Source organism: Podarcis liolepis (genome assembly GCF_965112155.1).
Source record: "Podarcis liolepis genome assembly, chromosome: 12".
NCBI lineage: Eukaryota > Metazoa > Chordata > Lepidosauria > Squamata > Lacertidae > Podarcis > Podarcis liolepis.
Window position 1 is genome coordinate 1,909,190 of NC_139563.1, and position 24,359 is coordinate 1,933,548.

At 46.3% G+C, this 24,359-nt stretch overlaps 4 protein-coding genes across 5 annotated transcripts in view; 2 read left to right on the plus strand and 2 right to left on the minus strand.

Annotated features, from left to right (window-relative positions):
- LOC310689477 (GTPase IMAP family member 7-like) overlaps positions 1-10,232 on the minus strand; it is a 96,794-nt gene extending 86,562 nt beyond the window's left edge. Inside the window, exon 1 of one of the 2 annotated variants that reach the window (XM_083467246.1) lies at positions 10,114-10,232. Coding sequence is in view for 1 of the 2 variants with exons in the window: in XM_083467247.1 (XP_083323373.1) it covers positions 9,384-9,392 (9 nt within the window). In the remaining variant the exon portion in view is untranslated. Of the gene's footprint in view, positions 1-9,383; positions 9,499-10,113 lie in introns of those variants that run through there. The other variant, XM_083467247.1, reaches the window with a different exon arrangement.
- Positions 1-24,359, plus strand: part of LOC310689457 (erythroblast NAD(P)(+)--arginine ADP-ribosyltransferase-like) — a 44,759-nt gene that overhangs the window by 8,361 nt on the left and 12,039 nt on the right. The gene's annotated exons all lie outside the window — the stretch shown is intronic.
- Positions 1,636-12,388, minus strand: LOC310689450 (GTPase IMAP family member 9-like). Its single transcript, XM_083467191.1, has 4 exons — positions 12,268-12,388; positions 10,079-10,284; positions 3,931-3,992; positions 1,636-2,976 (listed from the first exon to the last, which is right to left on the minus strand). Exons 1-4 carry the CDS (start codon positions 12,334-12,336, stop codon positions 2,258-2,260), a joined length of 1,056 nt encoding a protein of 351 aa, XP_083323317.1. The 5' UTR covers positions 12,337-12,388; the 3' UTR covers positions 1,636-2,257.
- On the plus strand, positions 10,306-21,550 carry LOC310689356 (GTPase IMAP family member 8-like; the record flags this gene model as incomplete). Its single annotated transcript, XM_083466979.1, is given in 6 exon segments — positions 10,306-10,390; positions 10,393-10,523; positions 11,559-11,601; positions 12,450-13,181; positions 14,676-15,445; positions 19,302-21,550. Coding segments are annotated over 6 exon segments (1,788 nt in total). The 3' UTR covers positions 19,329-21,550.

The following is a 24,359-nucleotide window of genomic DNA, read 5'->3' on the forward strand; positions in this document are numbered from 1 at the left end:
GTGAGCCTGAAAGATGCGACTTCTGGAGGAGAAATGCCCCTGCGAAGTGTGGAGTATGGGCTTGTCTCTGACGCCCTGTTGTCACGCAACTCGCACTTTCCTGCAAGCAGGTCAGACAGAATGCTTGGACAGGGAGCTGGTGTTTGAAACTCCCATTTTGCGACACTTCATTCAAACAGGGAGCAGTTTCTGACCTCTGGGCGCAGTACTGATTTCAGCTTAAAACTTCAGCGCGGAAGGAAGGGAGGACCTTTTTCTGCCTCCCGACTTCCAGCTACTCTCTGAAGAAGAGACCCTCTTACGAATATTAGGGGGGTGGGCAGGGGAAGGACTAGACCATGTGAAAAATGAAGATAATATTTTAGCCGCAGTCTATTCCTTTTCAGCTTTGTATTCTTGTTATTAAAAAAGCGCACCTAGACATTCCGTTGTTGCTCCCATAACCTCGGTTTAAGGTGCCATTGAGTTCCTAGCTTTCATTTCTCAGTTTCTAACATTGCTGGAAGCAACCTTGGAGTCATTATGGGATGGACAGTTCTTTGCCTCTCTGCCTCTTCCAGGGAGGAGTTTCTGGAACAGCTGAGATGCATGTGAAGGGAACCAATCTTAGAATCACATTTTAATATCTGAGCAACTAGAGAATTCATGCAGCTTGATGAATGGAAAATATTCAAATTTAGTACAAACAGTTTGTAGCAAAACCAACTTCTGTCACTGCTGTTACCACCAAATATGACATGAATATATGGCTCCCACCATATATTTCAAAATACCAGTAAACCCCAGTTCACCCCTCAGCCCCTAGGGTAATTTCCAAGGTAATTTTACCAACCACAATGCTTGGTTAAAAGGGGAAGTGGCCTACATATAGAGAAGGAAAATGGAAATTAAAAGATTATGAGGAAATTAAAGACCATTTTTAGAGTTGGCTGCATTATAGCCAATTACATGAGATGTATAAGGAAGATAATAAAAAAGGGTTTAGTTATACAATCTCTAGATTTCAAAAGGTGGTTATAGAAAAAGATGCGAAGAAAGCATATAGTATTCTGCTAGAATGGGAAACAAAAGATGAGGAGGTCAAATCAGTTATGATCAAATGGGCACAAGATATAGGACACAATATACAATTTGAGGATTGGGAAAAGCTGTGGAAAGTGGATTTGAAATTCACTCCACACCAGTACAAATAACAAAAATGTACAAAACCGGGTCAAATATGTTGGAAATGTAAAGAAAAAGAAGGTACTATGTATCATATGTGATGGGAATGTAGAGAAGTTTTAAAAAAATTGGGAAATGATATATAATGAATTGAAAAAAATGTTTAAAATGACATTTGTAAAGAAACCAGAAGCATTTTTGTTAGGGATTTTAGGACGAGACTTGCCAAGAAAAACAAAGAATTTATTTATGTATGCCACAACAGCGGCAAGAGTCTTGTTAGCACAAGAATGGAAGAAGGAGGAAATCCCAACGAAAGAACAATGGCAAGAAAAACTGATGAGTTGTGCAGAGTTGGCAAAGTTGACACACAAACTATGTCAGAAGGACAATCGTGACTTCAAGGAAGATTGGGAACTTTTTATCAACTCTTTTTTTAAAAAACCGAAATGACTTGGACTCCTTGGCAGGTTTTGAATAAACACCCACAAATTTATTAATAGAATATATGATAGATAAGGTAGTGATATGTACAATTTTTAACATGCAGAGAATAATATGTGCAAACAAATCAGAGAGGGGAGCTGAGGGAAGTCTTTGGTGGGGGGGAGAGGGAGGGATGGGGAGGGGGATAAAAAGGGGGGAGATAATGTAATTGATTATTTGGATTGATAATTTGTTTTGTTGAAATTGTCTAATAAAAATATATTTTAAAAAAGTAAATACATGTTGATCAATCGTGTTTCTATTGTGTGCTATGACAAACTACGTAGAACTATATGAATTTCCACATAAGTAGACGACAAAGTGGAATGCTGATTTATGCAAAATTAAAGCAGTTGCAGTGGAACAGAAAACACTGGCTGAAAGTACAAGTGGAAATCAGGACAGACAGAGGCACTTTAGCACATCCCTACTGAGAGTGAAAATGTTCTGGTGTTTAAGTGGATCATTCTCACTAGATGCATTACAGTATGTTGCATATGGAGTCAGACTCCTCTTCTTTCTTTCTTCTCTTCTCTTCATGAATTTCCCTTTCCACTTCCCTTCATATTTCCCTCTTCATCCTCTCAACCTCTTCTCATTGTACTTATTAGAGTATATTACATGGTGAGCGAAATGAATATAATAAATCATTTACTTCCCTGGCAGCTGCTTCCTTTTCCACCTCCTCACGTATTTTCCTCTTCATCTTCTCAATCACTTCTTGGTCCTCCTCTAGCATGTCTTCCGTGTAGCAGGGGGCTGCCTTGTTCCTTTCAACCAGGTGGTCGATCATCCCAAGCAGTTCGGCCACCTGCTCCTCTCTTTCCTGCCCTTCCGCCTTGTTGTTGAAAGCCAGGCATCTCCCGCCACACTGAGCGATCTGGTTCTGCAGATCCTGGTCTCCCTCCGCCAAGAACGCTTTCAAAGGCCTACCTTCCAGGTCTTCCTTGCGGGTGAACAAGATGATCATGTAGTCCTTGGCTTTGCAGCTGAAGATCTTCTGGATCAACTGAGCAACGGCTTTCTCCTCCTTGCTGAAACGAGTCAGTTGCATTACTTGTATGATGACATGGGCTCCTGGGTAGATGTACTTCACACAGGTCTTGATTTCCTTGGAGGTCACATCTTCTGGAACATTTATGTCGAAAAAGCCAGGCGTATCAACCACCACAATTCTCCTACCACCAATGACCGTGTCCTCTTTCTGGCATTTTGCTGTCACTGAGGAAGGGGACGAGAAGGATGAAAACCTTTTGTCCCCCAGGATGGTGTTTCCTGTTGCGCTTTTCCCAGCTCCAGTTTTGCCCACCAGGGCGATCCTCAGTTCTGCAAGAAAGAGGCAAGAGATGGTGAGCAACTCTTCTGCATTGTCACAGAGGCCAGAGAGGAAACTGAGGGGAACATGGGCACCACCCCTCCCTTGCCCATCTCCATCACCCAGGAGCTGTGGGGAGGGAGAAACAGATTGGTCAAGTTCTCCTTCCCTCAGGTTCTCATTTCTCCAGAATTACGTTCAGTTCCCCACTTTTTGGCATGACAATCTGTACATGTTTAAAAGCGCATTTCAGCCTATACATGTTTCTGTGTGCATTTATGCCCACTATAAACATTTCTGTAAGCAGTTTCTCCTAATATAATTCATTTCCCAACAGATATAAATATATTTCTGTGGATTTCCCCCTGTTCTATGCTTTTTCATACATATTTTGATTGAACTGCATCTTTTAGCTCATGTATTTGTTTGGGTAGTGTGAATTAAGTAGGTCCGCATTAAAATAAAATACTAAAATAATAATTGGCTACCTTTCACCCTAAGGTCCCAGGGTAAGTTACAAATAAAACACAAACTTAAAAACAGGTTAAAATTACAGAAATAAGATGGGTGCCAAAGTTAGACACCTCAAGCTTCAAAAGAGGTGCATCTTCAACATTTGCCAGAAGCTGCACAATGAAGGCTCCACATGCTCCTCTCTGGGGAGGAAGTTCCACATCTATGGGGCCACCACAGAGAAGGTCCTGGGCTGCCACAATCGCTGACCTTTTGTAGGTGGTAGAACAACCAAGAGGACCCCTTCCCCCAAGAGGGTCTGCAGGGAAAGGGGGGGGGGCTTTCAGGTATTGGAGACACAAATCATTTCGGTCTTTAAACACCAATGTGAGCACCTTGAATATGGTCTGGAAACAAACCATGAATCAACCTAATGTCTCTCCCATGGTTACATTGATTCCATCCAACAAAGTCTAGGAACCTGGAATGACATCAAAACAGCTCGGTCTTACCTGTGCTTCTTCCAGCCATATTCAGACAAGCAGAAAAATTCACAAGCCAATATTCAGGATTTCTAGATCGGAAGCAAAAGGAAACAGAATCAGCCAATGGGGAGCTTTCTGTATTAGGCAGAAATGTGTGCTGCTCCCCCCAAAAACTTGCCTCACAAAATTCTTTTTACACTTTACAGAGGAATCTTCCTAAATGTCTGCTGTACCAAATATTTGGCCATCATGTGTGCTGAAAGCAAAGGATGTCTTGGGGAGAAATGGCAGGTCCCACAAAACAGGAATGGCCCTCACTGACGGCTGCCCCAGAATGGAGACTGGCCAACTGGGGCAAGAGGGACACTGCCCCACCCAGCCCAGCTGGGTTTCCCCCAGCCCCCACTTGCTCCTCCCTCCCTCCCTCCCTCCCTCCCTTCCTTCCTTCCTTCTGCTCTAGGGTGCAGCTGTGAACATCTTCTTCCTCCTCAGCCTCAGAGTTGCCTTGGTAGACGTCAGTAGGGAGGAGGATGGGGACCACAACAGAGAGAGTTGACTCCGCCCATCAGTGGTTCTGGCTCCGCCCACTCTTGGGCTCCCTGCCTCCCACCCCTCCCCCAGTCCGAATGGCCACCCCTGGGACTGGGACTTTCTTTTTCTATTAATGTTTTTTATTAACTTTTTGTTACATAACATAAACCCAAACATTAAAATATAATAACAACAGCAACAAAAACTAAAAAGAAAAACAGAGAACAGATAATGAACACATAACCATATAACAAATAACGAACATATAACCATAAATCCGTAAATTCTTGCCCACAAACTTATGTTACCCTACTTTATATTTCCCATTCTTCTTCTTTCATTTCTAATAGACTTCCTTCCTCCTCAAAGCGGGTCTATTTTCCTACTTGTTAAGCTGTTTCTTTCTCAATTCTTCATTCCTAACCTTCTCTGACCACAACACTTCTAGAGCAAATTGTGGTTTGTGAAAATTATTCAAACCAAGTCCAGGTTTTTATTTGGGGACACTGATTTTTAAAAATAATCTCAATATATTCCCCACTCTTTTTGGAACTTTTGGTTAGACTGTCCCCTAATTGTGTCCTTCATTTTTGCCATTTCAAAATATTCAAATAGTCTATCCTGCCATTCTTTTTTTGTTGGTACTATTTCACCTTTCCAATTTTTTGCTATTAGTATCCTTGCTGCTGTTGTTGCATATAAAAATATTCTTATTTTCATTTGGGATGTCTGAGTCTAATATGTCCAATAAGAAAGCTTATGGTGTGTGTGTTTAAATATTTTTTTCAGCTCTTCATATACAGTATCACAAAAATTCTTAATTTTTTTGCAGCTTCACCACATATGTAATAGTGTCCCTTCTACCTGAGTACACCTCCAGCACATATTAAATTTCTTTTTAAAAGATATTTAAGATATTTTGCTGGGGGTTATATACCACCTGTAAAACATCTTCCTCAAATTTTCCCTTAACGAGTAACAGGCCACAAATTTCCATTCTTTGTTCCACAACCTTTCCCACGCTGATAGCTGAATAGTTTTACCCAAGTCCATAGCCCACTTAATCATTACTTCTTTCATCTGCATATCTTTTCCCTCCCATTCTAAAATAAATCCATACATTCTAGAGATTACATTTTTCTTATTTTGTATTAATTCTTTGTCTATTTTTTATTCTTTATTCTTTTTATTCTTCTCTTGCAAAACCTTTTTTGATATCTATCTTAAAGACCTCATTTATCTGATGATATTGGATCCATTCTGTCAGATTATGTTTAATTCCTCATATTTTTTCAATTTCAATTTATTGTCTTCTTCCCCCAGTAGATCTTTATATGCAGCCCACTCCATTTCCAAATTCTTCCTTTTAACTGCTATCTAGGTTCTGGGTTCCAGCAAGTTTTTGTATTTTTTCCATACCTTATATAATGGCTTCCTTATAATATGGTTCACAAAGCCTCTATGGACTTTCAATTTTCTTTTGTAATTGTTATATGTTGGAAATCAATAAAACTATACAGTGGTACCTCAGGTTACATACGCTTCAGGTTACATACGCTTCAGGTTACAGACTCTGCTAACCCAGAAATAGTACCTCGGGTTAAGAACTATGCTTCAGGGTGAGAACAGAAATCGTGTGGCGGCAGCGGGAGGCCCCATTAGCTAAAGTGGTGCTTCAGGTTAAGAACAGTTTCAGGTTAAGTATGGACCTCCGGAACGAATTAAGTACTTAACCTGAGGTACCACTGTACTTATTAAAGAAAAAAATAGGACTTGCAGCTAGGTAAGTATTCATAGTGCAAGTCCCACTGAACTCTAGACCAGTGCTTTTAAAATCAAGAAGATCTGTTCCATAGAACTGGATTGGGATCAACGTATCTGCATCCTCAACGGGATTCTCATCTGTCTTGACAATCTGAAAGTGGGATAAAGTGGCTTGGAAGTTCAATTCAGGGGAAGGTTCTTATTTTATTTTATTACTGCATTTTCCTTTGCTTTCCCCAGAGCTTAATTTTCAAAATACCACCTTGCGAATGTACATTTTTCTTGCCCTTCAAGTGTCCCCTGAAAAATGAACCGTTTTGGTAAGACCCCAAATCCACACAGTACCTTATTTTAGGGCAACTCAAGGGGCGGGGAGGAAATTCTTTTTAAAAAGCTCCAAACTTTATTTGGTAACCGCACTTATCTCCAGCCCAAATAAAGGCCACCTGTGCAATTGCATTCTGTCTCCTGTGTAAAACTTTCTGGGTTGGGAGTGGGGAGGAAGAGAAAAGACCCTGATCACGGGGCAGCCAGGAGTTTTGTGGGGGGGAGGGCAGAACTGACATGATTTGTCAGTTAAGTATTTTTATTGTTTTACTTGAACTAGGTGGGGGAGCTGTGCCCCCTGCCCCCCTTAGCTATGCTCATGACCCCGATACCAGTTAAACAATGTCACCTCCCATTGATTTTAATGGAATAATTAAGCCAGCCAGTCTTTCACTAGAAAGTTCAGTACAATCCCTTGTCTATGTAGACTCAGAGGTAAGCTTCATTATATTGCACTGGTCTTACTCACATGCTAAGTGTCCCAGGATCAGGGTCTCAGAGATGCTTAAGGGCTCCTGCTTTCAGACTGCATAAACCTAATCCTGCAATTGGGTTAGTTTTGTATTTTGGTTATTATTGATCCCATTGACTTATTTCAGGACTGAAGGCTAGGTATGTAGGGTGGGGGTGTCAAGTATTTTTTGTTCCCCCACAAACAAACCCTATGCACATTTTCATGGAGTAAGCTCCATGAAAACTTAATGGGGCTTCGCGCCCCCCCCCTCCTTAAATTGTACTATTAAATTTCAAAGATATGGGGCTTCTGCTCCAGTTAGAACCACAGCATTTTAGGCTTAGAGCAGACAGCTATGCGGGGGGGGGGGGGGGTTTAACCCTGGCCATTGAGAATCCCAGCCTGTGTGTCTGTGTACCCAAATGCCGGGGGGGGGGCGTTGCCAAGCTGGGTCTTTGACCAGGGCGAAACAAAGGCTACTTTTGCACCTGAGAACAGACTTCGGAAGCCCTTGAGTCCAACCACTGAACAAATTCATAATGAGAATTGGCAGACTTCACTCCTTTAGAAAGGGTGACCATGTCTGCAGATTGCAGCCATTTCTGGTGGAAAAGAAAATCGCCCCAGAGTTCTTTACAAATGCTCTTTAAAGGGTACCCTGTGCGGAAACCGAAGTTTTCTGGGCCACCCCCTCTTGGTCCCATAAATTCATCTCCATTACCCCCTAATCTGCTGTGTAAAAATGGTAAGTAGTAACACAATTGTAACATTTTGCACGTCAGCAACCATTGCACAATCATTCAAAACTATTTCGTTTAATTCATTCAACCACGCTGGTGAACTTGATTCAGTGATACCAGCTTTTCAAAGCCATTTGACCTCCAGCCCCCCTGCCCCCCCATGGCAACCCCACCGCCCCCCAACCCCCAAGCACGGGGTGGTACCTCCCAGTTTGGGGGCCCCTGCCTGGCCGGCTCTGCCTGCAGGTTGGCAGGCGTAACTCTGTGTGCAGAGGCTCCTTCGCCTAAAAGTTTCGTGAGACGAAAGGGGAAAAGTTTGAGCGCAGAAGGGCTGGAGAGAACAGAGGAGGGAAGGGGGAGATTCCACTTTGACCGGCGAGCCGAGGTCTTGATCCCTGAATAGGGGGGAGAAGCTGTGTGCCGAAAAATCCCTGGTGTGGGGCAGAAGAAGTCATTTCCATTCCTCCCCCCTACTGATTTTTTCTTTTTCTTTTTGTACCACCCCCCCAAAAAAAAAATGGCAAAGGAAACACTACAGCTCTAATTTTGGGATTTGTTAGTCTCCATGTCTGCAAATTTCAGGCAATTCTGGCAGGGGAATAAATGGAAAGGGAAATGTTCTTTTAAAAATAAACTTTAAAACCCCTAAAAAGATGTTCCTGCAGATTGTCAGGCTCAATCCACCATGGAGGGGCTCCTTTAACTGCAAGTTTAATCAAAAGGAAAAGATTCATTATTATACACGCAAGCCAAAGTTTTGCTTCCAAGACTCAGATTTTCTTCAAAAAGTTTTTATGTGTTTTATGTTGAGATAACCTCAAATTAATTTTTAAAGGTTTTTGGTCCAAAATTGGGTGCAGGAGATATTTTGAAATTTTCGATTTTCAGGCGATTTAGGCTAATACAATTTCTGCGTCAGTATAGGAAAAACCTCCTGTTTTGCTTATTTTTCAACCGATTGGGCTTATTTTGGTATCAAAATAAAGGTAATTGTGGTCTCTTTCAAAATAAGGTATAAAAATGGTATTAACTGCCACAGAAAAGGGTCATCGACTATTCAAAGTGAATTTTTATCATTTTATTCCCGGTAGGTTCAATAAGCCATAGTGCACAAACCACAACTAACACATGTATCATACTTTTGTTGTAGAATGGGCTAACCATGTACTTGTTATAAAAATAAGGAGGGTGTTTTTTGTGGTTATAAAATAAATTGATTTTGAAGTAATTTTTTTACAAAACAAATTACTTCTATGGACAGGTTTAATGTCTCTTTGAACCTGAAATAACTCTCACATTCATGAGAATAGTTAAAAGTGTAACCTCTTACGTTACAGTGTCATCTGAAATGTTTTAAAAATTAGGTTTTATTGATTATATAATAATAAAATTCATCTCAGACCCCTTGTTCATTTTATGGTGTAAAACACTTCTGCAAGAAATTGCATTAGCCTAAATCACATGAAAACTCAAATTTTCAAAAAAATCTCCCATGTCCAATTTTGGACCCAAAAAACTTTAGAAATTAATTTGAGGTTATCTCATAGGTATCTACAGGAAAAATTTTTTTTGAAGAAAATCTGAGTCATGAGAGCACGGTCGAGTATTAAAATCAGGTTGTTTGGCGTGGAATGACCCAAGAGCTCTAACTCAGCCTCTAGCAACTTCTGCATGCAGGGCAGCTGAGCTGATTCTCCCTCCTGGCGAAAGACTCCCTTGCTCGGAGTTTGAGTGCGGATGGGATGGAGAGAACAGAGGAGGGAAAGGGGAGAGTTCACTTTGACCGGCGAGCCGAGGTCTTGATCCCTGAATTATTTTCCCAGCCCCGCCCTTTCCCGACTCCCAGTGATTTGGGAAGAGATGCCAACGAAGGATTGATTTTTCAGAGAGACCCTTTCTCTTTCCTCTCCTTTCTCCATCCAATTCAATGGAGAGATTTCTTTCTTGCAGGGAGAAGCTGTGTGCCGAAAAATCCCTGGTGTGGGGCAGAAGAAGTCATTTCCATTCCTCCCCCCTACTGATTTTTTCTTTTTCTTTTTGTACCCCCCCCCCACGACAGCTCTAATTTTGGGATTTGTCAGTCTCCATGTCTGCAAATTTCAGGCAATTCTGGCGGGGGCGGAGGGGGAAAGGACATGTTCTTTTAAAAATAAACTTTAAAACCCCTAGAAAGATGTTCCTGCAGATTGTCAGGCTCCTTCAACTGCCAATTTAATCAAAGGGAAAAGATTCATGCTTATACACGCAAGCCAAAGTTTTGCTTCCGAGAGCTCTAACTCAGTCTCAAGCAACAGGTCAAACAAAGCAGACCTTGAGCATCTCTGAGGCAGGTTGAGATACCGAAGACTTAAAGTCAGACCTTGTGGCTGCTGCTCCCTGCTCCCAAATACCAACCTGTGGTCCGTCTGAGGTGTGGGTCTCCCTCCGTGTGGGTCTCCCTCCGTGTGGGTCTCCCTCCGTGTGGGTCTCCTCCTTCTGCTGCTCTTGGGTGCTTCTCCCAGAACTGCAGGAGACCAAATGCAGCTCCTCTGAAATTTTCCTCCCAGAGGGCAGTTTTGTCCTCTCCTGTAGCCAATAGAAACAGATATGCAATTCCGGGAAGCTGTTTTGGCTTCTCAGAACATGATCTGGCTGCTAGCTATGAATGCTTTTGGGGTGGGTGGGTGGAGCTCATGCTTCCATCTCCATTTTATTCAGCTCTGAACAGAGTCTGCCATCGACAGAGAGGGAGAGAAGAAACTGCAGAGCAGAGGGACCATCGAACACGAGAGTCTTCTTCAAGCTCCAGAGGCATCACAAAGAAGGTACCGTTTCCTTTCTTGTCTTAGGAACATCCGAAGCTCCCTTTGCAAGGAGGCGTCACCTTGGTCCTTCTGGCTCAGCAATGGCTACCTGCCCCCCTGGAGATGCCAGCGCTTGAACCCGAGACTGCCTGTATGCAAACCAGATGCTCAGCTGCTGAGCTGTGCCCCCTGCCCCAAACCACATGGAGAAAATAGGAAGCTGTTTTGTACTGAACCAGACTGACTGGTCCATTTAGATTAGTATTGTCCACACTGGCAGTCAGTGGCTTCTCCAGGGCTTCTGAGTGGGGAGGTTCCGGGGAGGGGGGGCTGAAATGGTGACATTCAGCAGCAGCAGAAGGAAGCAAGTGGGAGAGAGTCCACTGGGGGGAGGCGCTGGAACTTGTTGGCATCAGCCCCCTCCCCACTGAAAAGCAGCTGCCTTTAAGAGATGGTCATCTCTGGAGGGTATTTTCATTAAGACTAGGCCCCAAGGAGCCTACAGACCATCATCCTGAGTGGCTGCAGCTGTTCAGGGCCTTCCCCAAACCAGGCCACCTGCCTGGGAGCTGCAGAAGGGAGGGTATCAGGCCAGGCTGCCAGGGACCCCCAAGGCAGAAGCAGAAGCAGGTAAGGGGGGGGGAGAGAGATGCAGCTCTGGCTGGAGGAAGGGAACAACCGGGTGCTTTCCACCCCAAGTGCAGAGGGTGGGAAGATTCTTGAAGAGATTGTGAAGGACAAAGTGTTAGGCATGTTTGTTTATTAATGCTTATACACCTGTTGGTGGTAAAAACCACATACCCTCAAATCCAAAAAGATAGAACAATGAAATTATGAAGAGGAAAAATTAGCAAACCTAATTTAGGACCAATGCATGTAAAAAAAGTCACCAGCTGCCTCCCTGGTAATTGAATCCCAAATCTGCAGGGGCAGAATATGGTGCTTTGAGGTTCTTTCAGGGTTGCGTTTACATCATAAGCTTCCTCTGGTGGTGGAGAGGAGTTTGGGCAAAGCAGGAGCTAATGAACTTCATTTTCTGGTTCTCTTCCGGCTCAGCAATCTGCCTGGACAATGGATGAATGGAGAGCGGAAGTTAGAGGTAAGTCCCTTCTCCTGACCCTCCTCTGAAAGAACCACGTGATGGGAATGGGGAAGGTTGGACCATTTGTGGGCCACAGTTGGAAGGGTGAGGTGATCCCAGGTGCTTAGGGGAATTGTTGCAGTGTATGGACCCTGGATGGTGGCAATTCAGGGGGCGAATTCCCAGGCAACAATTCTGTGGGAATGTTGAGGATAGTAGGAGAGGATATAGTGATTAAATATTATCCTTCCTCACTCACGCTAGTGAGCTAGTAGCAGAGCACATTCCCTTGCACATTGCAGGAAGTGAGTTGATGGATTCGTCAGAAGCATTTGAGTTATGCAATCCAGTCTGGCTTGTCCAGATTGGATTGTTCCTGGTAAACACCCTTTGTTCCCTCTTAAGAACAATAATGACACAACAGTCTTCTTTTAGAAGGTAATGATAAGATTTACTCACATTCAGTTCACAGTATGATCCTGAAGGCAGGCTTTTGCTTTTAGTTACAGGGAAAGGTGAGGGTTCATTCTCTAGTGAGGGATGAGCTCATGTGCTGCTGACTGAGGGCCAGGACACAGCAAAAGGGCATCAAGATGGAACAGGGTGAAAAAGCAAAAGGGAAAAAGGGAACATGGCTGCATGACCAGCCCTTTTATGGGGTCTCCCAGGGTCACGCCCATCTACCTGGTCACATGCAAGGGGAGGATGCTCCAGATCAGGTGTGACAGGAAGTCCTCCTGGCTGGAGCAACATCCTCTGTGTGTCCACTCTAGGCAACCAAGAAATGTTGATTTGACTGCCTTTGTGATGTTACATCCCACAAGGTCGGTCCTGGATGCCCAGACATCTTCCTAATTCCTTTCCAGAGACTACTAAGGCACAGGAGAGCAGAACCAAAAATCTCAGTGAAGATCTACGGATTGTTCTTGTTGGGAAGACGGGAGGAGGGAGAAGTGCCACAGGAAACACCATTTTGGGCGAAAAGAAGTTTGAGTCCAAACTCTCCCCAAAGCCAGTGACCGAGACTTACAGCATAGAGGTCCGAGCAGAGAGGTGGAAGGGGAAACAAGTCGTCGTCATTGACACTCCAGATATTTTTGATGCTCGTCTTCAAACACAGCATGATATTCCGGAAGTCCAGAAGTGCCTCTCTCTCTGTGAGCCAGGTCCCCACGCCCTGGTGTTTGTGACGCAGGCCGGTCGTTTCACTGAGGAAGACACTGTGGCCGCCAAGAGGGTGGAGGAGGTCTTTGGCCCAGAGGCCACAAAGTACATGATCGTCTTGTTCACCCGCAAAGAAGAGTTAGATGTGGAAACCTTGGAGGAGTACATACGGATGTCTGGAAACAGAGCCCTGCAGGATTTGGTGGGGAAGTGCAAGCGCCGTTGCTGCGCTTTCAACAACAAAGGGACGGAAGAGGAAAGGGCCAGCCAGGCAGAAGAGCTGCTGGTGAAAATCGAGCAGATGATGATAGACAACCAGAACAAGCCTTTCCTTGAGCTGTTTCCAAGAGGACCTACAAGAAGCGCAGCTGAAATGAAACCAGAGGAAGAGGCAATGGACACAGATGAAGGAAGACTAAATGAATTCCCTGAAGGTAGAATCCAATTATGATTCTGAAGCAGTTAGAGACCTCCCTGGGTTGAGTTTCCCGGGGTAGCCCTTCCTTAGAGACCCACCAAATACCTGCTCTTCTTCTTTGTACAAGGAAGAGCCCAAAGGAGAGCAGAATCCTGCACCTAGAAGGGGGTGGCTCTGTAACCTGCTAACATTTTGCAAACTATGGAGATGGGTGCAAGAGTTTGCTTGCTTTATGCAATTCAGCACATGAGACCTATGCAGGCATTTGATTCACACATGCATACCGTGTACCCAGCATCCCAATGGTGGAAAATTCTGGGTCATTGGGGCTCCTGGTTGTGGGGTTGCTTCTAATTGTGTTTGGCTGAATGTGCTTAGAAGCCCCTTCAGAGCCTGTTTCATAATGTCCAGAGTGGAGTCAGTGCTAGCCAGGACATAGGCAGGTGGCCATCTGTGTTCTTCCTCCTGGCTACATATGGGAGAATCTCTTACGTTTTGACTTCTCTCTGCTTCTCACTTTCCCCAGTTATTAAGCACAGCTCTCCACATTTCAACATATACTCTAGTATATGTATTTTAGTACACCTTACTTGGCTGGAAAACTGCACTAATAAATTCAGAGAAATGTGGATTTCAATGGATGAATATTGTTTCAGAAAGTTTGAATTGGATCACCAGGGAAAGAGACTCCACAACCACGTCCACACTACTGGGAAGGCCTGGCCACACCACGTCACTGTGGCACCGTGAGCCTCCCCAACCAATAGGACAGGATGAAAGGAACCCCCTGCCAATCCCAGGAGGATCTGGGGCGAATGATGGAGTGAGAGAAGCTCCAAGGAACCCCTTGGCCCCAGGTCAGTTTGGCCTTGAGAGCCAAGGATAACACCTTAAATGGGGACCAGAAAGATTCAGACAGGCCTGAATGTTGTTTCAGTTGACACTGAGAGATTATCCACACTTACATTTTACCCACCACATTCCAGGCACACATCCATGATTTTAAACTGTGTCCGAGATTGTTCATTTGTTTGTTTGTTGCCGTGAGGTTTCCCCACAACAACTGACTGTCTAAAGCTGAATCAAAGCAAATGTCATAAAATCATAGAATTGGAAGGGAGTCCCATCGCCATCTAGTCCAACCCCCAGCAATGCAGGAATCTCAGCTCAAGCATCCATGACAGACGGCCATCCAACCTCTGCTTAAAAACCTCCAGGGAAGGAGAGTCCACAACCTCCTGAGGGAGACCATTCCACTGTCAAGCAGCTCTTGCCCTCAGAAAGTTCTTCCTGCTGTTTAGTTGGAATCTCCTTCCTTGTAACTTGTAATGTCAATTCAGGTTTCCCAAGGATTGACATTTGCTCTGATTCAGCTTTAAAGAGCAGGTTTTCTTGGGGAAACCAAGACCAGGTCATTGGACACAGAGCTATAACCTGAGGGCTGTGCCTGGGAAGCATGGAGGAAAGGGAAGTGTGATTAATATGAACATCCCTTATTCCTTCCCAACAGAGCCTGGGAACCTGAGTCTCTCCCACAAGGATTCCGAATTGCGGGTCCTCCTTGTTGGGAAGACGGGAGGAGGCAGAAGTGCCACAGGAAATACCCTTCTGGGGGAGAAGACCTTTGAGTCCAAACTCTCCCCGAAGCCAGTGACCCAGACATGCAGGGGAGAGGTCCGAGCAGAGAAGTGGAAGGGGAAACAAGTCGTCATCATTGACACTCCAGCCATTTTTGATGCTCATCCTCAAACAGAGCATGATATTCTGGAAGTCCAGAAGTGCCTCTCTCTCTGTGAGCCAGGTCCCCACGCCCTGGTGTTTGTGACGCAGGCCAGTCGTTTCACCCAGGAAGACGCTGTGGCCATGAAGAGGGTGGAGGAGGTCTTTGGCCCAGAGGCCACAAATTACATGATCGTCTTGTTCACCCGCAAAGAAGACCTAGAGACAGAAAGCCTAGAGGAGTACATAGAGCTATCTGGAAACCGACCTCTTCAGGATTTGGTGAGAAAATGCAAGGGCCGTTGCTGCGCTTTCAACAACAAAGGGACGGGAGAGGAAAGGGCCAGCCAGGCGGAAGAGCTGCTGTCTCTGATTGAGAAGGTGGTTCAGGAGAACGGGGACCAGCCTTATCTCAAGTCGCGTCCGATGGAGATGTCACTGAGGTCAGATGGAAGGAATCCTGAGGAGACTTCAAAGCAAACAGCAGCAGGGGAACCAGTGGAGGATGAAATGAATGCTGGAGAAATCCCCAAAGGGCAGCAGAAGAAAAAATCAAAGAAGGTAGGGTGCAAAGAATAAGAATGGGGCCCCTGTCTTTTCCAATTACTGATGACTTACATGGTAGACAAATTCAAACTTGGAAAAGGAGGATGGAACAGGGTTGTTTTCAGTTGCTCCAGAGGTTAAGAGCTGAAGAAGCAGCTTGAAAGAACAAGGAAAAGGGATTTAGACCAAACATTAGGAAGAACTTTATGGTCCTGGGGAAGAATTTATTAATTTAATGCATTTATATCCCACCTTTATATCCGTGGGACTCAAGGTGGCACAAGTGGTTCTCCCCCCCCCTTTATTTAATCTTCACAAGAATGCTATTTCTATTTCATTAGAGGTTTTTAAGCAGAGTCTGGGGGACTCTCTATTGAGAAGTTGCAGAAGGGTTGGGCTAGATGACGTTTGAGGTCCTTCCCATGAGCTTAAGGGGGGGGGGGTAAATTCTTGCTTATTTGAGAATTCCCCCCTCCCCCTTGACATCTTTCCCCCTTTCTCTTGACTCCACAACAATCACTTACCCTGGATTTGTTTCCAACAGGCATTTAGTTCTGCCATGGGCTCCCTTCGTTTGTACCTTGTCCCAGAATCCGGAGAAGCTCCCAAAGAAGGCAAAAGAGGAGCAGGAAGATCTCATCCTCCAATGTAAACGGAAGCAGTATCATCAATAAACACAGCAGGATAATTTGCGTTCTCCCATCACTATTGCACATCCTCCGTGTGGCACTATTTCACAACCTTCATCCCCCTTGCCTTCTCAACCTCCTTAAGCCTAAAGTGGGTTTCACATTTTGGATCCAGGGAATTCTGTGGCTTATCCACACTTCCTCTTGTTTTTCTGCCTCTCCACAGGAAACCTTCTCCTTGGCGCTCAGTTGGAGCAAATGTCAACCGTCTTTCCCAGGAATTGACGTTTGCTCTGATTTGGAGCAGAAGAGGGGGTGTTCCATGGGAGAGGAGTGTGGAAAGGGGGGGAAACCACTCAGACCGGTGTTTTCTAGGGACGGGATTGAGGAAGGGTGGACAAGCCAGTGTGTGGTAAATAAATCAAGAATCCTGTTTTAAAGTCATCCATGTTGGCGGCCATCAATATGAGCTTATTCTTCATATGTTGAATCAGATATATATGGGGGCGCTAACATCTTTTAAATGCTTGGAGCCTCTAAAACCCTCTCAGGCCCTGGCAGTGGGCATGGGGAGTTCACCAGGGGAAGGTGTCGAGGGCACAATTGTGCCCCTGGGAAACATACTGGCAGCTGCTGGTCTATGAGGCCAGGCTCCAAGGCAGCTGGAACATCCTTCCCTTCCCGAGATCACTTAGCTCTTTCTGCCTCAGCAATGGACACATGGTATCCGCTGCCCACCTGATGCTTCTCATTTCCTTTTCCCCTCCCCTCTCAATAAGTTGACATGACTCCTACTTTCTTCCTCTCACTGGTAACACAGATTGACAAATGCTCCTGAGTTACCTTTTCAAGGACCCCGGAAGAACTGGGGGGGGGGGGAGTGGGTTTACACTGATCTCCTCACTCCTCTGACTGAGTCCCGGTTTTGTCATGGCAGCTTATCAAACGGCGTATTGAGTGTTGTGGCAAAGCCCTGCTACGATATATTTCTTCCTTCCGTTCTCACTGTCACCCAATTCACTTTTCCTGCTATTCTGTATTCCATCTGATAGCCTTTCCGTAGGCTGTGGGCCTAAACGTAAGCTGAACACTGTGGGGGTTCATTTTGTGGGAAGGTTTACTTTATTTTTTGAAAACAGTCTTTTTATTAAACAATTTCAACATAACAAATCATTAATCCACATAATCAATTACATTATTTCCCCCTCCCCCCTCCACCAAGGATTTCCCTCAGCTCCCCTCTCTGATTTCTTTACACATATTGTTCTCTGCATGTTATAAAATTGTACATATCCTTGCCTTATCTATCGTGTGTTCAACTAATAAATATTTGGATGCTTATTCAAAACCTGCCAAGGAGTTCAGATTATTTTGTTGTCTTTTTAGGTAATTTGTAAAAAGTTCCCATTCTTCCTTGAAGTCACAATTGTCCTTTTCAAGCAGATTGTATCTCAATTTGGCCAGTTCCTCATAGCTTATCAGTTTTTCTTGCCACTGTTCTTTCGTTGGGATTTCCTCATTCTTCCATCCTTGTGCTATCAAGAGTCTTGCCGCTGTTGTTGCATACATAAATAAGTTCTTTATTTTCCTGGGAGGTCTTGTCCTACAATTCCTAACAGGAAGGTTTACTTTAGCAGAGTTAAACAATCCCCTTTATAAGTTTATGCAGCGGTCTGAGTTCTACTAATAAAGATGCCTTCCTGGTTAAAAATCCCTTTGAATCCCTCTTAAAGAATACACACACGGATCTGATTCAGATTAATATAAAACTATTTTACTCTCAGATTCATTCAGGTTTACAGAACTGTACCTGAAGGCAGGCTTAGGTTACATAACAAGCAAATAAACTATACTGAAGGAAGGTGAGGACAGGTGACCCCACCTAGGCCCAAAGTCACCCCCCCCCAAAGCAGGCTCAAAGCTTCTCAAAATCATTTTCTCAGCAGCTAAGCATCAGAAACATTCCACTCTGCTGTAACAAAGGTAGAGAACAGTCCATTGTTTCTCAGGCCGTTCTCGTGCCTTCTGGCCTTGCTAAAGAACCACATTGCAACTTGCTTTCTGTCCAGAAACCATGCCAGAACAAGAGATTGAAACATATCTGAACACTCTGAACACTGAAAAAAGAGAGAGACTATTAAAACCCAAGGGATCCAAGAGCCCTAGGATTACAATACTGACCATTGAGGAAATCTGCAAGATAAATGCCCTCAGGGCAGCGGACAATACTGATGTTGCAATTGAGGCAGCTAAAAGTTGCAATTGAGGCAGTTTAAGCTCCACTTTGATGGTCCCGCCCCACCGAGTGTACGACCCCCTGGAGTCATCCGACGCCCAGGACCACAGGCCTCCAAGCACCCTAAATCAGAATCCTTCTTTCAAAGAGGACCTGGCCAAAATAATTAGGGGTTTGTCTTCAAACAGCCAGCAGCCAGAAAGCCAAAAACGCAATCCTGGAGCGAGCGAGGGTGTCCACGGGAGGGGCAGAAGACGCCTAGGGGAGAAGCCAGTGCGCCATCTGCAGGCAAGAGGGTCACTGGAAAATGGAATGCCCACAGGCCCCACACCTGACACACCCCACCCCCACAGGCTGGGAACAATAAGATTTCTGAAAAATGATTTCTTCTCGTCTCTGTTCTTGCTCAAAGACTGTTGCAGCTAGAAGTGAGTGAACTAACTGTTTCTCATTCACGCAAGTAACAGGACATTAGCTCCCCCCCCCCCCTTGTGCCAGGCGCTTGGAGTAGCTTATCTCTTGGCTGCTATCCCAAGAGGAAAATGCTGCCTTCTCGCCAACCAGCTACCCTGAACCTCACACTGTCTGGATTTACAGTTCAGCCACAAAAACCCAGAAGGCCAAGGGTTACCCACCCCCTGCACCCAAATACTAACCTGAAGAAATGACTTTCTTAAAAAAAAAAGCAAGTGAATGCTTTCTGTGAACTTCTGAAAAAAGAGCCGCAGCATACCATAGAAATTGCTACTTTGAGGAATTTGGTACTTTGCCAGAAGCAAGGGAACACATTGGACACTAGCAAACTTGGCAGATGAAAACTGAAATTTGCAACATGGCTTACAGGCCACGAGAGCTCTGAAAATGAGTGCGCAGAGTAAAATCTCAGCTGGCAAAACTGTTTCCTGCCAAGCATACCCTTTTGAGTTAATATACCTTATGTGCAAATCTTATCTATCAATTTGTTCTGTGCGATCGCTGCTGTCTTTGTTATCTCTTCTCTTAACAGGTGGACTTTTGCCAGAATACCTTATGAACCAGGTGATGAGGACCCAGATTGGACCCAGATGCCCAGGCGCTCCAGCCTTGTTGGAAGGGACCCAAGATGCCCAACGCCCACCAGACGACCCGACGCCCGTGAGATGACCACCCAGCCTTGCTGCATCACGCTGATGCTTTGCACGGCTCAAGAATCCAGCGTGGATCGAAAGAGGACATTTTCTCATTTTCTTTCCTTTCCTTTTGCATAACTTTATAGGAGGTTGAGGGCCCCTGGATAGCCTTACACCACCCCGGCAGAGAAGGGTATTTGTGTGGGACGTTCAATCAGGGAAATTATGCCCCAGCCTCCTTTCATTATCTTGCCACCTGGCAGAGCTCCACCCAGAGCCTCCAGAAGCCCCCCTTTGAACCACAGCACCAACTTGGTAATAACCCTGTGCACAAATGGCACAGATTAGCACCGTCTGCACTCTGGCACCTGGAGATGCTCTGAGGGGACTGCCGCTCCTCCCTGTGCCTTGGAATGAATCCTCAGTTACAGCCTTGATCATTCCATCACCAAATTACTGGCTGGCTTTGTGTCAATAAATCAAAGAGCGCCAGTGACAATCTGCAATCGTACCTTCCCAGCCCAAACCGTTACACCTGAGTCCATGCCAGGAACTTTTTTTGGCTGCAATGTGGGCTTCAGAAGGGGGGTGGGGGTTATCTGCACGCATGCTTCGCCCCCGGATTATAGCGCTGGCCCAAGTATATCAGCCTGTACCTTCCTGGGATGAGCCTTTTAAAGAAAAAAGCTGTCCAAAGATTAAGAGGGGGGGATGAAGGAAGGTGAGGACAGGTGACCCCACCTAGGCCCGAAGTCACCCCCCCCAAAGCAGGCTCAAAGCTTCTCAAAGCTTTTCAAAATCATTTTCTCAGCAGCTAAGCATCAGAAACATTCCACTCTGCTGTAACAAAGGTAGAGAACAGTCCATTGTTTCTCAGGCCTTTCTCATGCCTTCTGGCCTTGCTAAAGAACCACATTGCAACTTGCTTTCTCTCCCGAAACCATGCCAAAGCACAAGAATGAAACAACGGGAACACTCTGAAACCCCCTCACCCCCTTTCCTGCCAAGAGGCCACAATAGTCTCAAGACAGCTTTCTGTACATGCTCAGGGGAACACATCATGGGGCAGGACTGCTGAGGGAGGAGAAAGGAGTGGGGAACTGGAAAGGGGTATATATGTTTGTGCACATGATTGTGAACTCGTGCATGCTTTTTGTGACTTATCACACTTGCTCCTTCTACCAGTTCATGGATGGTAGAAATAAAAAGCCTTTTCTCCGAAACTATTCCTTGAGTGTCTGTTGACTCCCACTTCCCTTTCCCAGGCGCAATATTTTCCCCACCCGAGGGCAAAGCCTCATAAGGCTACAATACCAGAGGGAAGCTGGTCCTGAGGTGAGTGCAACTGAGCAGTTATCTTTCAAAACTACCAGAAACTGACAAACTGGTAGTCGCAGCAACCGGTTAGAACACGGAGGCCGTTAGTCCTCTGTCGGAATGTTGCACTTGACTGCAGCTTTACATCCTACAGATTTCACCAATAAGCGGCTTGGAGGGCATCACCCTTGCCTTCCCTCCTGGCAAGTAAGATTGTCTTCCATGAACACGGTCTCAACAGTGTGTCCATAAGTGACTCTGGAGGCCAATTCTGGATCCACACACAGGGGTGTAGAAAGGGGGGTGCAGGGGGTGTGACTCACCCTGGGTGTCACCCTGACGGGGGTGTGTGTGTGACAAAATGGCGGGCGGCACTAGTCACTGCAGGGCCGGCAGAGCGCACAAGCCGTGAGTCTTGGCGTCCACAGGCTCCCTCCTTTTGGCCCGCTGCCTCCCCCCCAGCTGTAGGGCGGCTGAGGCCCCACTGTGGGACCCATAGGGACAGCATGGGACAGCACGGCATGGGGCGTGTGGCACCCATAGGGACAGGGGGCATGGTGCCCATAGGGGCGGCACGGGAGGCAGAACGCCCCACCCCTTTGGGCACTGCGCCCCGCCCCTATGGGCGCCCCAGGTGCCTGAGAAGCTTCCTCCGCTGCTGTCCACACGTCCTTCCACAGCAGAGACATAGGTTTCTGGGTGGGAATTGATCACGATGAGCGTTGCCAAACCTGCCTTCCTCTCAGCTTTTTCTCCCTTTTATCCTGAGTTTGTGCTTCTTCAAAGTCCATGACGCTTTTGGTAAAGGCTGTTCTCCAAGTGGAGCTCTCCCAGGTCAGTGTTGTGGGAATGTTCAGGGGGGCAGAAGAGGATATATTGTTTAGTAATATCCTTCCTAACTTGCGCTGGCAAGTTCTATAACTTAGCAGAGTTTTAACATTCCCCTTTAAACACACAGCGGTTAGCTTGGTTGCAAGCTTGTTTAAGCTTCTCAATATAGATTCCTGGGAAGGTAGTGTCTCTGCTCACAGAGGTGTGTCTGCACCCCGTCAAAGGAGATGTTCAGCTGACCTAGCAACAATTGCAGGAGGCAGCTCCCAGCTCCCACATTTGGGGACAGCATCAGTGGCCTCAGTGGAAAGGATAGTGGTCCATTTTGGGAGGAGCCTTGAAGAAGGCTGTCCAAAGATTAAGAGGGGGGGGGGATGAAGGAAGGTGAGGACAGGTGACCCCACCTAGGCCCGAAGTCACCCCCCATGAAAGCAGGCTCAAAGCTTCTCAAAGCTTTTCAAAATCATTTTCTCAGCAGCTAAGCATCAGAAACATTCCGCTTGCTGTAACAAAGGTAGAGAACAGTCCATTGTTTCTCAGGCCGTTCTCATGCCTTCTGGCCTTGCTAAAGAACCACACTGCAACTTGCTTTGTGTCCGGGAACCATGCCAAAGGACAAGAATGAAACAACTGGAACACACTGAAACCCCCTCACCCCCTTTCCTGCCAAGAGTCCACAATAGTCCCAAGACAGCTTTCTGTACATGCTCAGGGGAACACATCATGGGGCAGGACTCCTGAGGGAGGAGAAAGGAGGAGGGAACTGGAAAGGGGTATATATATTTGTGCACATGATTGTGAACTCGTGCATGCTTTTTGTGACTTATCACACTTGCTCCTTCTACCAGTTCATGGATGGTAGAAATAAAAAGCCTTTTCTCCGAAACTATTCCTTGAGTGTCTGTGGACTCCCACTTCCCTTTCCCAGGCGCAATATTTTTCCCACCCAAGGGCAAAGCCTCATAAGGCTACAGGGTTAAGAGCTGAATTCATTCTGGAGGTCTGTTCTTAACCTTGAAACTGTTCTTAACCTGAAGCACCACTTTATCTAATGGGGCCTCCCGCTGCTGCCGCCGCGCCGCCAGAGCACGATATCTATTCTCAACCTGAAGCAAAGTTCTTAACCCGAGGTAATATTTCTGGGTTAGCGGAGTCTGTAACCTGAAGCGTATGTAACCCGAGGTACCACTGTAGTTGCTTTGGAAGCCCATAATCAGGCATCTAAACAACCTTTGCCTTCACGACCTCCTGAAGCCCAAACTGTACTATGTTTCTGTGGAATTCTATGGCTTATTCATACCATATTTTCTATCTATTAGACGTCGCCATATATACGACTCCCCCCTATTTTGAGGGACTCCGTTTTAAGAAAATGAGGGGAGATGGCCCAGAGTTGCTGAGCCTCTCCCCCCATTCAGCTGCGGGCAGCCGGTTGGCCGTAAGGCGCCTTCCCCCATGCCGCTGCGCATGGGAAACGATCCAGGGAGTGCTTCCCATGTGCAGCGGCATCGGGGAAGCTGCGCCACCAGCAAGTGCCCCCAGATGGCTCCCCTCTCTCTCCTGCATCTCCCCCCCCCCCATGCCACTATCTGTGTATTGGACGACCCTAGTTTTTTCACATGATTTTTGTGTCAAAAAACCTCATCCAATACATTGAAAAATACGGTAATTCCTCTTGTCCTGCTGCTCCTTTTGGATTATTTATAGAGGTTACTAAATGAATAATCTCACTGTTTCATGAGTATATCTGGTTCTCTTCCTGGACCAGAACTAACCCTCAGACATCTCCTTAAGGGGATCGAGGGGCCCTGTGGGCGATGCCAAGCAACATCATGACATCACCAGTGTTGGCTTGAGAGTCAACTCCCAATCGAGTCAGGTTTGATGCAGAGAATGGGAATTGCACCATCTTCTTCTTTGCCTCAGGCAGCAAAATGTCTTGGGCCGCTCCTGCCTCTGAGGATGGGAGATGGTGGCTGCAGCTGAGGGCAGCAGGAGGAGGAAGGGATCTATCTGGCCCAAGGGAGCACAGAGCCATGGACCGTCTTCTGGGCAAAGGAGGAGAGGACCTCGACCTTCAGCCGGTGGCTTTCCCAATGGGCACCTTCCGCCAACAGGCCATTTGGACAAAGATGGACCTGTGGGCTTGGGCCCCACTGACCTTTCCTTTCCTCAGGTTCAGCCCCCATTGCCCCCAGTCCACCCCCGATTCTCTCTGCAGATTGACATCCCCGGCATTGAATGTGTTGGCCTAGTGTGGGGCTCCGAGGAGAGCTTGGCTGTCTGGCTGGTGTACCAGCCACCTAGCGCACCAGCAGCCACCCTGTCAGGCCTGCTGGAGGCGGTGGCCGGCTGGGCCTTGGAGTTCCCTAACCTATTGGTATTGGGAGACTTCAACTTCCACGCTGATACCACTCCCTCCTCACAGGCTCTGGACCTGGTGTCTTCCATGGCGACACTAGGGCTCTCCCAGTTTGTTTCGGGCCCCACACATCAAGCAGGCCACACGCTGGATTTGATCTTTGGCGCCGGTATAGATGTGATCATGTCTCCTTCGATGAAGGTGCCATGGTCTGATCACTACGCTCTGAAAGCCAGGATTGACTTCCCACCCCCACCCTGCTTAGGTGGCGAGCCGATTTGGGCTCGCCCGCGGAGGCTGATGGACCCCGATAGATTCCGTCAAGCCTTGTGGGACCTTGCTCCCCCGGCGACTCATTGACTGAGCTTGTCGAGGGCTGGAATACCCAGCTCCTGGCAGCCATCGATGAGATCGCACCTAAGCGCCCTCTGCGACCCCGCAGAAA